The sequence below is a fragment of the Octodon degus genome, unplaced genomic scaffold (assembly GCF_000260255.1).
Source record: "Octodon degus isolate 3935 unplaced genomic scaffold, OctDeg1.0 scaffold00151, whole genome shotgun sequence".
NCBI lineage: Eukaryota > Metazoa > Chordata > Mammalia > Rodentia > Octodontidae > Octodon > Octodon degus.
In genome coordinates, this window is record NW_004524727.1 from 1,146,423 (window position 1) to 1,161,829 (window position 15,407).

A 15,407-nucleotide genomic window follows, 5' to 3' on the forward strand; every position below is an offset into this window, starting at 1 on the left:
GCGCCGGCCCGGGAGCTCCGGCCCTCGCCGCTGCCGCCGCGCACGTGCGGCTGCCGCCACTCGCCCAGCCTACGCCCGCAGCCGCTTTGTTGCCCGCCAACGCCGGCACCATGCACACCCCGGGCTCCGTCGGCTCAGGCGACACACGCGCGGTGAGTGACGGGGCGATGCGGGAGGACGTCGGTCTCAGTACGGAGCAGATCGGCGAGGGCGCGGGACTTGCGGGGAGCAGGCAGTGATGGGCCTGGCGGACGCGCATGCTGGGGCAGGGCGGATAGGGGGCGTGTACCGCGCGACCAGCGCAGCTTTGTCTGGCCTCTGCTCGCCCTGCGCGGGGCTATTTCCAGCCATGACGTCACTCGGGGCTTTGGTAGGCGGCCGTTGGGCGGGGGCGCGGCTGGCGGGAACGCGGCACGCGGGGCCAGGGGCGGGGCGGGGCCCCTGGCGGGAAAGCAGCGCGCCAGGGTTGGGCCAAGACTGGACGGGAATGTGGAGGGCGGGGAAAGGGGCGGTGGCCAGGGTGGTGCGCCTCTGGGCAGGGCCAAAGCGGCAGCGAATAGCAGGAATGCGACGCGCAGCAAGGGGCGGGGGGAGGGTAGTTTATGCGGGAGGGGCGTGACGAAGTAGAAATTAGGGCGACTGTCTAGGTAGTCAGCGGGGGCGGGGCGAGCTGTGGGCGGGTCGGAGGCGCTGGCGGGAACGCTGCACGCGGACTCTAGAGTGCTTCGGGCCTCTGAGCTTCACAGTTGTCTACATTCCTGTGGCCTGGGAGCTGCGGGATGCCCCAGGGCGCGGTCCGTGACCAGCCCCATAAGATGGAGAGCGTTGATGTACCGGTAAATTGAGTGGGAGTGTGTGTGTACAGATCTAAGATTTGTTTTCTGAAGAAAACGGTTAATCACACTTGACAGACACTGCACCTAGTTAAAAAACAAGTGGTGGGGCGGGGAGGGAGCTCAGGGGCATAAGTGCCTGTTTGGCAAGCACAGGGTTCTGCGTTCGAGTTCAATACCCAGTACAAAACAAAAGAAGTGGTATGGGCCAAGAAGAGGTCCTTTTGGAAGTGGAGGATTTTTTTTTTTTTTTTTTTTGAGACTTTTTTTTTTTTTTTTTTTTTTTGAGACAAAATCTCACTGTGCAGTTCAGGCTGGCCTTCACCTCCCCATAGAATCCAGGCTTGACCTTGAACTTGCAGTGATCCTTTTCAGACTCTGGGTGCTGGTATTACTGGTGTGCACCACCACCCCAGGCTCGTGGTGGGTATTTCACACTCTCCCTGTCCTAGCGTTGAAGATAGCAGCGGACTTAATGTTTCTGAATTTGCTGGGAAATAGGTTTTGGGTTATTTGCCTGAAGTTCAGGCACCGGAGGTTTGGCCTGTGCTCCCGATGATTCTGCTAGCCCAGGTATCATCAGAGGGTGTCACCAGCCGCAGACACTTAGTGTCATTGTTTGCTCACTCACCCTGTGACATTGTTCAATTCCCACTCTGGCTTTACCTCTGAAGTGAGGCAGGGCTTTCAGTGGAAAATACTTGCTGGCCAAGTGCAGTCCGAAAGCAGTTGTGAGTGCTCCCTCGAAGTCCTGTCCTTGGCAGAGCCTGGGGTGCTGTGTGCTGCATCTTTAAGTGCAGACCTGTGTTGGTGTCAGACTTGCCTTCCCTGTCCCTATGCACTGAGGAGCCATTGCGATTTTTGCCTTTAGGTGGACATCATGGACATCTGTGAGTCCATCCTGGAGAGGAAGCGGCATGACAGCGAGAGGTCTGCATGTAGCATGTTGGAGCAGACGGACATGGAAGCCGTTGAGGCTCTTGTGTGCATGAGCTCCTGGGGTCAGAGAGCCCAGCAGGGTGACCTGCTAAAGATAAGACCTCTCACCCCCGTCTCTGACTCCGGCGACATGGCCACCACTGTGCTTGTGGATGCACCTGTGCCCGAGCTACCAAAGGACTTACATTCTTTCTCAACGCTGGTAAGAGGAGGGTAGAGTGTTTTCTGGAAGAGGCCAGGCAGTGTAGAAATGCTCCAGAGAATGTGATGTGAGGCTCAAGGGTGCTTCCGGTGTGGGCCCGAGGAGTTCATCTCTGTTACACCTGCTCCTGCTCTTATGGGCCTTTGCTTTCGAAGCTGCAGTTAGCAGCATTGGGGTGGAAGTGTAGATGGACTCCAGTAAATCCTCTGTTTGCCTTTAACTTGCCTCTGTGACCTGCTTTCTTGGCTTTTTTATTTTTTTGCCCACCTGTATTTTTAGGGAAGGGTCTACAGGGTGTTCAGGATCTCACTACTAGATCGGACTCCTAGTGATTCTCCTGTTTACAGCCTCCCAAGTACTGGGATTACAGGCGCATGCCACCACGCCCAGTCTCAATCACTGTCTCAGTGCGCCCCTGGGGGCGGCCGGCACAGCAGGTCTGGGAATTGAACCCCCAGCCCCTGCACCTGCTTGCAGGTGCTTTAATCCACTGAGCTATTTGGCCAGCCCTGCCTTCTTGTCTTAAGCTGCTCAAGGTGATAGGCTGTGACTGACCTGGGCTGGAGGTGGCAGGGTAGAAACCTGTGGAGTGAGAGCTGGGGCACTGGAGCTTGTAGGGCCTCAGCCTTACTTCTTCCTCATGGGACTGTTGAGGACAGTGTGGAGTGAGCCACTGAGTCTTGGCAGGAAGTGGACAGCAAGTACCCATCTTAGTCTTCAGAGGTACTGGGGTTGGGACTGGCTCAGATCTGTCCTCACTAGGTGCATTTAAAAGGGGCAGGCACAGTGATCAAGTAAATGCCTTTAAAGTTTAACCCATGCGGCCCATCACATGGCCCATCACACAATGCCTTGTTTTCCAGTGTATGACGCCTCCTCAGAGCCCGGACCTCATGGAGCCATCACCAGGGGCACCAGTTCCTCCCCGGGCAACGCATTCCAAAGCACACACTGACTTCGCCCCTGCCTCAGTAGCCAAAGCACTAGGGAGGAGGGCAGAACAAGAATCACCAGGACGGAAACTCAAGCTGCCTGAGCCCTGCAGGGCCGTAGTGACAAGTGTGATCAGACACACTGGGGAGTGTTCTGCTCTTGCTGGTTCCCCCACTACACAGCCCGGAGGACAGCTGGCTACAGCCATGATTGGGGTGGGAGAGGTACAGTTTCCGGGCCTGTCTGAAGCCCCCCAGGATGTACTTCTCCAGGACAGCTTTCTCCATGCCAGCTCCACTTCCAGCCAACCTTGTTCGCACAAGCCTGGTAGCCCTCTCCCCATGGACAGAGACCAGCAGCCAGGGTGGCCCAGCCTAGAGGCCTGTTCACTGAAGAGTCCCAACAGTGACCTGCCAAGGAAGAGCAGCCCCCAGCCTGGCCCTCTGGTGTCCATGCCTCTTTCCAGCACCCCTGTTCTCTGTCAGATGGTCCCCATGCCTGGACAGGCGGGGGTGTTGCCAGCTTTCCTCAAGCCCCCTGTGCCCGTGGCCTCAGGGCCTGGCAAACCCATCCTGCCCCAAGCCATGCCTGCGTCTACACCCCATCCTGTGTTGTTGAGCCCTCCCGTACCTGTCCCCATGCCTGTGCCTCAGGGAGCTGTTATGCTGGTCCTGCCCCCACCCACCCTGTCCCCGGCCGCCAGCTGCCCAGCCAGTGTCATGGCTGTGGGTGGCCCAAAGCTGCTGCCCCTTGCCCCCGCACCCGTGTTCTTCACCTCCAGCCAAAGCTGTGCCCCTCAGGTTGATTTTTCCCGGAGAAGAAACTACATGTGCGACTTCCCAGGCTGTCGCAAGACCTACTTCAAGAGCTCACACCTCAAGGCTCACCTGCGCACACACACAGGTAGGTGTGACCAGGCCTCTGAAGGGGCCAGAGTGCATGGAGAGTGGGGGCGGGGAGCTGGGCTGTGCCTGCACCTCCTCACTCCCTCTGCCTTGGCCTACTTTGCATTTTAGAAAACGTGCATGGACATTTAGGCTGTTTTCAAAACTAGGAAGGCTGAGTTCCAGGTGTATACAGTAGCTCTTGAGCCACTGCGTATACAGTATTATAGACGTGAGCCACTGCCCCTGGTCTAAAGACACCCTTTTTTTTGTTTTGTTTTGTTTTTGAGATAGGGTCTTACTTATATAGCTTAGGGTATCCTTGAATCTGCTGCAGTCTTCCTGCCTCCATCTCCCAAATGCTGGGATTGTAGGCATGTGCCACTTAAAGATTAGGTTAGTGTGACATTTTGGAGCTTTGGTGTTTTACATCATAGGTATGGTAGAAAGAAATAGGCGTGTGATTTCTTGACTTCTGAGTCACCCAGCGCCAGAACAGCAGAGAATTCCTTCTTCTAGGATTTTGGTCAGACAGAATTGTCAAGTGGCTGGAACTCAGCAGGCCATGATGCAGTGTGGGCTTCCTCACTGTGCGCTTTCTCATCCTTAGGGGAGAAGCCTTTCAGCTGCAGCTGGGCGGGCTGTGAGAAGAAGTTTGCACGTTCTGATGAACTGTCACGCCACCGCCGCACACACACGGGGGAGAAGAAGTTCGCATGCCCAGTGTGCGAGCGGCGCTTCATGCGCAGTGACCACCTGACCAAGCATGCACGGCGTCACATGAGCACCAAGAAGGTCCCGGGCTGGCAGGCAGAGGTGGGCAAGCTGAATGGAGGTGTAGCAGCCGAGAGCCCGGCCAGTTCCACGGTGCCTGCGCCCACCTCACCCTGAGTGCCCGCTCCAAAGGGTCCCAGTCCAGTCTTTGAGCCCTCGTCCCAAGCCAGGGAGTCCCCTGTGCTGCTTTGGGTCAGGTTGGCAGAAGCCAGTTCCGACATGAGTTGTTCACTTCTTTTCTGTTTGGGACCCTGTTCCGTCCATATCCTTTGCAGTTTCACGGTATTTTTTTGTTTAAGGAAATGGGGAAGATTGATGATCAAAATCACCAGCATTCACACAACAATTTTGGCAGTAAAGTTTACAAAATCTGGATTTTTACAACCTTTTTATTCATGTTTTGTAGAAATAAGACAGGGTACTAATTTTATACTGTTTTTTTATAAAAATATTTATATTGTTGGTGCTCACATCACCAGCTTCTAGATAGCTCACATCCAGCCTTCGTTTCAGTGTTTAATAACAGTTCTGTAGTGACCTTGCTTTTAGTCAGCATGGCACATATATCAGAAGAGGAGCCCAAGTTTGTGTCCAGACCTTTTTGAGCTGAGAGTTTGGATTGAGAATGGGGTGATGGCCTCTGCAAAAGCAGGGAAGGCCAGGTCCTACCGCCCTGGAGGTGGGGCTCCCAGCATGTTGGGGTGCTGGTGTCCTCGGGCCAAGGAAGAGCAATTTGTGCCTGAGGTGTTTCATTTGGCCTGCTGCCTGGTCTTGTGTCCCCTGACCTCAGGGGACAGTGTGGCTTCACTCAGCTCTAGCTGGGGCAGCTGCGTGGGAAACAGGCGTTGTGTCGGTGGGACAGGTTGGCGGGGCTCTCAAGCCAGGAGCTGTGGTTCTGGTTCTGGCTCCAGCTCCTATTGGGATTCCTCCACTAGGTGTGAAGACTAGGGAGCTCGAGGTCCACTGCTGGCTGTGTCGCCTCCTGTATGAATGAAGGAGTCCTGAGTGGGAGACACTGACCTACAGGCTTGAGCAGCTGAGCCCATGCTGCTGCCACCACCCGGCTCAGTCGAGAAATGGAGTCGGGCATGGTGGTGTATGCCTGTAATTCCAGCACTCGGGAGGCTGAGGCAGGAGGATTGTTGCAAGTTCAAGACCAGCCTGGGCTACAAAGTGAGCTCAAGGCCAGCCTGAACTGTGTGACGAAACCCTGTCTCAAGAAAGGAAAAAGCAATGGAAAAAAGGAAAAAAAGAAGCAATGGAAGGGTGGGAAAGCTGCACTACTTTGGTAGCCGCAAAGAATGCTACGTGCACTACATATTTAGCTGCTGGCTTTGCCTTCTAGTTTTGGGCTCTTAGCCTTTGTTTCCTTGAGGGCAGGGGAACTGTTGGCCGATGACCTTAAAGGTGAGAGTTGCCTTCAGCCCTTTGCAGTCTGCTGGGGCCCTCGCCTGCTGGGTCATTCAGTGTGTTACCTGATGCCCACTAAGTTGCCCTTTCCTGTCAACTGCTTTTCACCCCGTGTGCTTATGTGTGCGTGTGCAGATCCAGGTTTCCGCATCCTGGACAGTTCATAGTGTGTGTTCCTAGAGCTTCGGGAGAACCATGTGTATGTCCCTGCTCTCCATCCCCTGCCCTTCATGCGAGGTCAGTGTAGCTACTGGCTGCCATGTGTCGCCCTGGCTCAGGTCTGGGTGACTTCCTGTTAGGCCCCTTGAGGTGCTGCCCCGGCAGTGCTGTGGCGGAGGATGGCTCCACAGTATCATTATTTCTAAATAAACGGGCCGGAAATCATTGCATTTCAGTTTCCACTTCCTGACTGTTGGAGGGGTGCTTGCTCTATGCACCCCATTTGCCTGTCGAAAGGTCACAGGTTGGAAAACATCTGGAGACTGGGAGCAGAGTCAGCCCCCTCTGCCTGCCACTGCGCCTGCCCTAGGGGCCTGTGCACTTTACCCCCCAGTGGGTTTGCTTGATCTTTTTTGACTTTGAGCCTTTAAAGTAGTTTCAGTAATAAAATTTAAAATGTTTCATAATTATGAGTTATATAACAGATTTTGACTTATTTAAGTATGTGTAATGTAACTTTTTCCTTTAAATCATATAAAATTTTCTTGATTTGCAAGCTGGACTTGTGTCCCATGTCATTTCACTGCGCTCTGGTCAGTAACCCCCACAGCCTGGACTCTGCCCAGGTTCCTGGAGCATCTGTCCCCAAACTCCTGTGAGTGTGTCAGTGTGGACTGCAGCTTCTCCTTAGGCTGTGGGGATGGCAGCTCTACTCTAGTTGGGACAGGGTCTGGTGCACAGGGTGGTCCTGTGGCCCTTGGGCTCATCCCCATCTGTGGCATGGACCTTGGAGGAGTCTTCAGGGTCCTTCTCCAGAGGTCTCCAGCCGCTACTTAGGGCTGGGCACTGTCCTGGGCTGGCAGTGACTGCACCATCACATAGTCTGTCCTGCATTCTGGGAGACTCAGGTAGGAGGATGGCTAGTTAGTGCCAGCCCAGGCTGGACAGCTTGGCAAATAGAGACCCTGCTTTGGAACCAAAAAAAAAAAGGCTGAGCTGTAGCTCCATGTGAAGGCCCTGGGTCCAGTCCCCAAAGCCACCAAAGCAAACACCCATCACAAGCTATCTGCTCTGCTGCTCTTTAAGTTGTATGGCTTTGCACCTAGTGCCCCAGGAAGAGCCCCATGGGTTCCACCAGAAGGTGGGTTCAGGGACTGCCCCACAGTGGGCCCTCAGCTCCTGGCTGCCAGTTGCTGTACTGGGAGCCCCATCCTTACACAGCTGGGCTCCCTGAGAGACTGCCTAGCATGTGATACTGCTTTTAAAACTCAATTGCAAAGACCCTTATGGTTTATTATTTTTAAAAAGTAGGGAAATTTGTTGGGGAATAGGAATTGGGGATATAAATAGCTCCTGAGACAGGAGGGGTCCCAAATTGGTTTGCTCCTTTTTAAGACAGGGTCTTACTGTGTAGTCTAGACTGGGCTTGAGCTTTCTACCCTCCTGCTGCAACCTCCCAAGTGCTGGGATTATAAGAGTGCACCACTGGCCCTGGTTGCCCTGACTGTCCACTTGACATCTTTCCAGTCAGCACCTAAGACTCAGGCTAGGTCCTCCCATGCTGCCCTGCTGCCCTTCACCTCATATGCCCTGCTGGTTCAGGCTGAGATTTTGGGCCTCAGAGCCCTCCACACATCCAGTGTGTCAGACCCTGGTTCCTTTAAGAACATCCAGGGGCCTAAGTGCTGCTCCCTGCAATCACTGTCACTGACCTGGCCGCCATCATGTCACTTGGACCTCTGCCAGCCCTCCCTGCTTCACTGCTTCTCTGGGGCCCCTTAGCCTGTTTAGCAGCCCCTGTGAGAGCACCAGGAGCACCAGGTCAGCCACCTATGGTCCCAGCACTCTGGGAGGCTGGGTCAGGAGAATCACATGCATGAGCCCAACCTGGGAGTTTAGTAACTCCTTGTCTCAAAATTTTAAAAAAAGGATGTAGCCCAATGAAAATGCCCTGGGCTCAGTCCCCTGCTACAAAAAAGACAAAACCCCCAAATCTCTGAAAACATGCAGTGCCACTCCCCATGGTGACCCTACCAGGAGGGCATCTCTCAACCTGTCCCAGGCAGCGTTGTAGGAGTCCTGTAGGAGGCTGGCCTCAGGTGTCCTGTTTTAACAGTGACGTCACAATGCAGACGTTTACATCAAGTTCAAAGCCTGATTCCTCTGGAGTAAGAAATAAAATGGTCACCTGCTTTATCTTACTCTGTTATTTTGAGCCAGGGTCTTGCAATCTGGTCCACACTGACTTTGAACTCTCAGTAATCTTACTGTCTCAGCCATCCCAGTGCTAGGATCACAGGTGTGCATCATCATGCCTAGTGGCTTTGAGACAGGGTCTTGCTGTACAGTCAGGCTGCACCTGAACTAACTATATATGGGATTACAGGCATGCACTGCCATGCCTGGCTCCATACCTGGTTTAAGAAATAAAAATGTAACTTCTTTTACTTATTTTTATTTTTTTCAATTCCTTCAAAGTTAGTGCTTGTGTTAAAATAGCAGTGGCTTTTTTTTTATTAGAATGGGTGCTTTGGGCCCAGAAGCCCTGGGAGCTTTGATTGAAGCCATTCTTCCTATTCACAGAAGTTCATGGTGTGCAGGACTGCTGGTGGTCACTGAGGCCATGGGGAAGGGACATCTGGCCAATGGCTTTGTGTCCTGGTCGCTGCCAGGAAAGTCAACCTCTGGAGGATGCAGGCTTCAGCAAAAGCTGCCCTGAAGGCTGTGGCAGCACATGACCACAGCCCTGGCCTCAGAAGCCTGCATCCCCTGGAGAGTGGTGACAGAAGTGAGTCCCTGGCTCCTGATGACACAGGGCCACACACCTGTCCCCAGGGCCATTAGCTGCTATGGGAGTATGAATCTGCACAGGTCGATTGGAGCTCAAAGCAAGTCTTCAGGAGGTGGCCGCACTCCACCAATCCCCGGCTGGGCACAGGCAATGACCAGGACAGCCACCACGAATAGCCTCAGCAGCTGTACTCCCGCTCAATGCTGGCCATCAGCTCCTCCTCTGCACGGTTGTAGGAGATGGATGACTGCCTTGTGGCGTGCTTGGGGCTCTTGCCGGGGGCTCTGCAGGTGAGAAACAGACATGGGTGAGACGTCAGTGTCACACTGGCATCTGACTGCCAAACGCCATGTTTGTGGTGGGTCCATTCTAAAACCCACAAATGACCAGGCACGGTAGTACATGTTGTCACCCCAGCACTTGGGACGCTGAGGCAGGAGGGTCTCTGAGAATTCAGAGCCAGCCTGGCCTATACAATGAGTTCAAGAGAATTTTTCGGAATGTCTTGGCCTTCTGAGCATGGGCAAAGTCCCTGTACCCACTGAGGAAACAGGAAGAGCCCTGCCACAGCAGGTGAAGGTGGTTCCCCTAGAATCCCCACAAGCAGGCTTCCAGTGCAAAGCTCTGGCCCACGCCAGCCCTGCAGGACAGCTCCAGGAACAGGGTCCCCTGGCTGCTGGCTCCCCGAGGCTAGGGTGTAGACCCTGAAGGAGATGTCAGGCTGAAACTGACTTTCTATTCCCTCCTGTGCCAGGGAGAGGAGATAGTTCAGCAGCTTACATACCTGCCTGGCAGTTAAGCACAAGGTCCTAAATTCAATCTCCCATAGTGTAAAAAAAAAAAAGACCTATTTCTCCTGAGGCTGGCTCACTGAAACCCAGGCATTGGGGTGAGCCAGGAGTGATGGCAGCGTGGTAGTTGGGCGTGGTGTTTGAGGAGTGGATGCTGCTCCCACCCCCATTTTTGAGGGCTTAAGTGTTGTATCATAAAGACTGCATATGTTGGGCTGGTGAGATGGCTCAGTGGTCTTGGAACAAGCTTGGCAAAGCACAGGGACTGCGGTTCAATCCCCCAGCACCACATGCCAGCCAGCCCCGCCCCCTGGTGGGCTGAGCTGGCCACACACACACACACACACACACACACACACAAACAAAAAAAAAAAAAAAAAAAAAAAAAAAAAGACTGCATATGTTACAGAGAGGCTAAAATTGTGGATTCTGCAAATGTGCCAACAGCAGAGGTGCTGTTTGACTTTGTCATATAGCTTCCTTCTATTGGAGGATGTTCTGCTTGGAGTTTTTGGTACGAGGGTCAAACCTAGGCTTATACTGAGCTAAGTCCCCAGACTGACTTATTTTTCTCATGTTTTTGTTTTTCTGGTGGTAAACCTTGTGCTTGCCAGGCAAGCACTTATTCCACTGAGCTATCTCCCCGGCCCCCCTGTTTTTTGTGTTTTTGAGACAGGATATTCCAACCAGCCTTAAACTCACTATGGTTTTTTGTTTTGTTTTCTTTCTTTTTTCCCCCCCATAATTTTATTGATAAATAAATAGTAATGAGACAGTTTCAAATCAAATTGGTAGGACAGTTTCAATAATTCACACATTGCATTTGTTTTCTTTTTGAGCCAGGGTCTTTCTATGCAGTTCAGGCTGGCCTTGAGCTCACTTTGTAGCCAAGGCTGGTCTTGAACTTGCGAGATCCTCCTGCCTTGGCCTCTTGAGTACTGAGATTATAGGAGTGCACCATTACACCCAGCCCTGGCCCTATTTATTTATTTATTTATTTTTGTGGAACCGGGGAGTGAATTGAGGACCTTGCGCTTGCCAGGCAAGCACTTATTCTACTGAGCTATCTCCCTAGCTCCTCCTATTTTTATTTTGAAACAGGCTCTTACTAAATCACTAAATTGCCCAGGCTGGGCTTTTCCTGAGATGCTCCTGCCTCAGCCTCCCAGAGAGATGCTGAATGTATGAGCAAGGGCAGGGTGGGGCTGGAGGGAGTGGGGGTGGCCTGGGCCATGGATCCTGACCTCATCTAGGAGGAGATGGGAGTTGGGGCAGGGGGCTCCTGTGACTTCTGGGACCTGACCTGAGGTGAGCTGTATGCACACAGCAGCTGGAGAATGAGTTGAGGCCTGGAGGACAGTGCTGGGCAGGGCGTTAGCAGGGAGGGCTGGGTGGCAGGGCCCCATAACAGCATGTTTCCCCCTGGGCATGGTGGCACATTTGGGAGGCTGAAGTAGGCGGGTGCCTCCTGAGTGCCGAGATTGCAGCTATGAGCCAGTAACCTTGTTTAGGAAGATAGTTTTTTTAGCTGTGGACAAAGTAACCTTTGGGAGAAAGTGAAAATGTCCATGAGTGAGGTTGCCTGGCTCTCCAGTCCTGGGGGGGCCTACAGGAACAGGCTATGGGACCCCATCAGGTGGGGGCCAGGATGCCCCCTGGGCTTACAATCAACGCTGCCCTGGCATGCGCGCACCCCATGTCTGCGCTGAGGACCAAAGGGCCAGGTGCTGCCTGCACCCGCAGTGTAAGCAGAGACCAGAGGCCGTGGGGCGGAGTCCCTACCCTCACTTACTCGGAGGCTTGGCTGCACTCTGGGGCGTCCTCAGCCTGTGGGCCTGTGGACACCTGGAGAAAGACAAAGGAAGAGGCGGCATGAGAGGCTCAACATCAGGTGGTGGCACGTGCCTGTCATCCTAGCACTGTGAGAGGCTGAGGCAAGAGGATCTTAAGTTTGATTGCTGACTGAGCAACTCAGCAAGACTCAAAATACAGCCTAAAAGGGGCTGGGGGCTCAGCTCAGAGTAAAGGCCCTGGGTTGTCCCCGGAACTGCACGAAGAAAGCATCCGGCCCAGGGGCACTGAGTGCATCTGCCTGCTGTGCAGCATCACCCCATCAGTGTGCAGGTGTCCCAGCCTTATAAAACCGAGCCTGGGAACCCAGAGGGCACTCCCTCCTGCCCCTCTGGGGCCAGGCAGCTGCGGTTCTACTTTCCATCTCTGTCTTGGACTGAGCTAAGCACCTTGTAGGTAAGTGGTCACACAGTATTTCTCCTTCCTATTTTATATTATTATTATTATTATTATTATTATTATTATTTGGCGGAACCAGGGATTGAACTCAGGTCCTTGCACTTGCCAGGGAAGCACATATTCCACTGAGCCATCTCCCCCCCCCTTATTATTTTTAAATAATTTATAATTTTTGAGACAGCCTCAGCCCAGGCTGGCCTTAAACTCCTGGCAACCCTCCTGCCTCCTGCCTGAGTGCTGAGATGACAGGCATGTGTCAGCCACTAAGCCTACTTTCCTAAGGATATCTCTGACGCCGAGGTTTACTTGCTGGGTTGATTGTAACGTTCCTTTGTAGAACTTGAAGGCACACAGCAGAGAACACTGTAACACACTTTCCGACGTCTAACTCCGAAGTTTGCCACCAGAGGGCGTTGCGCCCCACAGTGGTCGGGCTCTCGGGCCGCAGTTAACAAGGCCGCTGAAAATATCCCTGCGGGGCCGCTGCCAGCGCAGGCCGTGACCATTCGGGCGTCTTTTTTGGGGGAGAGCAGCCCCACACAGAACGACACGACGCCCGGCTACTAGAATCTGCCTCCGACCTTGCCTACCCGCTGATCATATGCCGGCCACCACAGGCGGTCCCTTCCAGTCCTCTGCCCACCTGGCTGGCGCCCAAGAGCCCCGGGCAGGCCACGCTGTGCGAGTCTGTCGTCGCCGGCACCTGGACCACCTGGCCGGCGCCTAAAGGGTTACCATGGCACCCAGCAAAGGAGCGTGGAAGAACACTCCCACCGGACTGAAAGCCCGCTCGCCCACTGCTTCGGGATCGCGCAGACCCCGCCCCCATCCAGCGTTTGTCCTTGCTGGGTTTCCGTAAGGGAAGCTGAGACACCGCCGAGGAATCTTGTTATGTAATTCGTCTTTTTTTTTTTTTTTTTTTTTTTTTTTTTTTTTTGAGACAGAGTCCCGCTACTTAGCCGAGGCTGGCCTGGCGCTCAATGCCAGCCTTCTGCCTCCTGAGTGTCAGGATGACAGGCGGCACCACACCATCTGCTTTACTTTTTTTTTTTTTTTTTTCCTTCGGAATCGGGGATTGAACTCAGGCCCTTGCGTACAATTTAGTTTTACTTCACTCTTTTCCTTTATGAAATCCAGGTGTCTGGGGACAGGGACTGAACCCTGTGCACCGTGGGATCTTTGTAGGTGGCCTGCAGGACGATGTCCTCTCTGCCCTGGCGCTGTGCTGGCCAAGCATACCCGCGTCGGAGCAGCAGCTTCTCTGAGGCTGCAGTTTGTCACCTCGGCTGGGACCAGGATGGCCAAATGGAGGCTGCTGGCCCTTGTTTGTCTAACGGCGGGGCTGTGGTCACCAGGGCCATGAGGCAGCTGGGAAGCTGTCCCCCAGCATCTTACAGATAGGGGGACTGAGGTTCCAGCCAAGCTAGCAAGCGCCAGCACAGGGTGGAGCCACTGTGTGGCCGCTGTCACCGCCTGGCGCCTACCCTCCCCACGTCCCGTTCGTGGTGGCCAGGCAGGGTCGGGCAGGAGAGGCAGGGGGTGGGGGGATCTCAGGCCGAAAGGGGCCAAAAGAAGAAGCCCAAGCGACATCTGTCTCCTGTCCCTCCAGGCCTCTACCAGCAGGTTGCCCTCGAACCCGTGGGTGGCTCGGGAGGAGACAGGGTGGGGGTTCACGCAAAGAGCAGAGCCCTGCGGGACTCGGGGTACACGCGGGCAGGCGCCCCACTCACCTCGGGCGGCGACCCCGCCGGCGCTTGGGCGCCCCAGGCCGCGGACTCCGCCAGCAGCAGGTCCAGCAGGCGCAGTGCCTCCGAGCGGCCGTCGGGGGGCGCCGCTGGCGCCGAGCCCGGGGCGGGGGCCGGGGCGGGGGCCGGGGCGGCAGCGTCTGCTGTTGCTACTACTGTCGCTGCTGCAGCCGAACGATGCTCCGGGGCCGCAGGGCTGTGGGATCCCCGCCGCCTCTGCGCCCTTAAGCTCCGGCTGCTGCCGCTGCCCATGGCCCCGAGCGCGCAGGCCCGGGATGGGGAGGGGCAGGGAGGGACGGGGCGGGGGACCGCGGGGGCTAGTATGGGGTGCAGCCCACGATGCACGTGCAGCAGGTATCGGGTGCAATCAAGATTAGGGATGCCAGGTATCCAGGCACAGTCAGGCTTTGGGGTGCTGCCTGGGAGCAGCAGGGGTGCTGGCTGGAGTTGGGGCTCAGGGTGAACCTCTGCCCTGCGGTAGGAGTAGTGGGTGAAGGGGGTTGGGAGGAGGATGGGGCAGTCACGGGTGGGTGCCACCCCCATGCCCAGCTCCCCAAGTCTGCAAGGACCCAGAGCAGAAGGGGCTCCCAAGGCATGGACACCCCGCTGGGCTCCTTTTTGAGTCATGGGGTCCTGACTCCACAGCCTGGCCAGCCTAGATTGCTAGAGGGGCCGTGACCCCACCTCAAGGGCCAAGCAAGGTGCTCAGGTTAAACTGAGGGGCCTGGCAACCCACTTGGGTCTCCTGCCTCTCTCTTGAATAGAAGCTTTCTGTCCCCCAATAAATATATTCTGTACCTGAAAAAATAAAAAAATAAAAATTTGCAGCCAGCAAGGTAGGGTATTGATCATTATTCTGGCCTAAGGTCACTTTATCCAAAACAGTAAACAGAGCCCTAAACCGAGTGTGGTGGTGCCTGCCTGTAATCCCAGCACTCAGGAGGCTGAGGCAAGAGAATCTCCAGAAGTTCAAGGCCAGCCTGGACTACTTACTGAGTTTAAAGCAGGCCTGAAGTACACAGTGAGCCCCTGTCTTAAAAACAAACACTAAACCAAACCATAAACAGAACCACAAAACCTCTTTAATACTTTTAAGAAATTTGCCAGGCTAAGTGGTGCACACCAGGAATCCCAGCATTGTGGGAGGCTGAGGAAGGAGGAGGAAAGTTCAAGTCCAGCCTGGGCTATTTATCTAATTAGCCAAACCCTATCCCCAAAAAGAAAATCAAGTTAGAAACTAGAGAAAGAGGCCAGGCATGTGGCACACACTTGTAATCCCAGCACTCTGGAAGCTGAGGCAGGACGATCACTACAATTTCAGCCTGGGCTACACAGCAAGATCCTGTCCGAAGGGCCAGCCAGATAGCTCAGCAGATTAAAGTGCCTACATAGGCAGACACAGGGACCAGGGTTTGATCTCTGGCATGCTGTGCCAGCCCTCCCCCAGGGTGCTCTGAGACTGTGACGGAGACTGGGCATGGTGGCGTGTGCCTGTAATCCCAGCACTTGGGAGGCTGAAAACAGGAGGATCACTACAAGTCTGAGCTGCAAAGTGAGACTCTGTAGACCTTGTACTAAATACATTTAAAAAAAAAAAAGAGCCAGGGAGATGGCTCAGTTGAATAAGTGCTTCCCCAGCAAGCGCAATGGCCTGAGTTCAATCCCCGGTTCTGCAAAAAAAAAAAAAAAAAAAAAA

General features: G+C 54.4%; 2 protein-coding genes across 8 annotated transcripts; one reads left to right on the top strand and one right to left on the bottom strand.

Moving 5' to 3' along the window:
- Positions 1-6: 6 nt before the first annotated feature.
- On the top strand, positions 7-5,719 carry Klf11 (Kruppel like factor 11). The gene is made up of 4 exons (XM_004642342.2): positions 7-152; positions 1,705-1,974; positions 2,838-3,810; positions 4,402-5,719. Exons 1-4 carry the CDS (start codon positions 111-113, stop codon positions 4,680-4,682), a joined length of 1,566 nt encoding a protein of 521 aa, XP_004642399.1. The 5' UTR covers positions 7-110; the 3' UTR covers positions 4,683-5,719.
- A 31-nt stretch (positions 5,720-5,750) lies between these two features.
- Cys1 (cystin 1) lies at positions 5,751-13,974 on the bottom strand. Of its 7 annotated transcripts, none has more exons than XR_002818279.1 (4): positions 13,688-13,974; positions 11,509-11,561; positions 8,716-9,209; positions 5,751-7,099 (listed from the first exon to the last, which is right to left on the bottom strand). XR_002818279.1 is itself a non-coding variant. In XM_004642343.2 (3 exons), exons 1-3 carry the CDS (start codon positions 13,961-13,963, stop codon positions 9,104-9,106), a joined length of 426 nt encoding a protein of 141 aa, XP_004642400.2. In that variant the 5' UTR covers positions 13,964-13,974; the 3' UTR covers positions 7,425-9,103. The 7 variants fall into 7 exon arrangements, 4 of the variants coding, with proteins under 4 accessions (XP_004642400.2, XP_023558170.1, XP_023558173.1 ...); XR_002818281.1 differs by having other exon boundaries at positions 5,751-7,102; XR_002818280.1 differs by lacking the exon at positions 5,751-7,099 and adding an exon at positions 7,425-8,548.
- Positions 13,975-15,407: the final 1,433 nt, after the last annotated feature.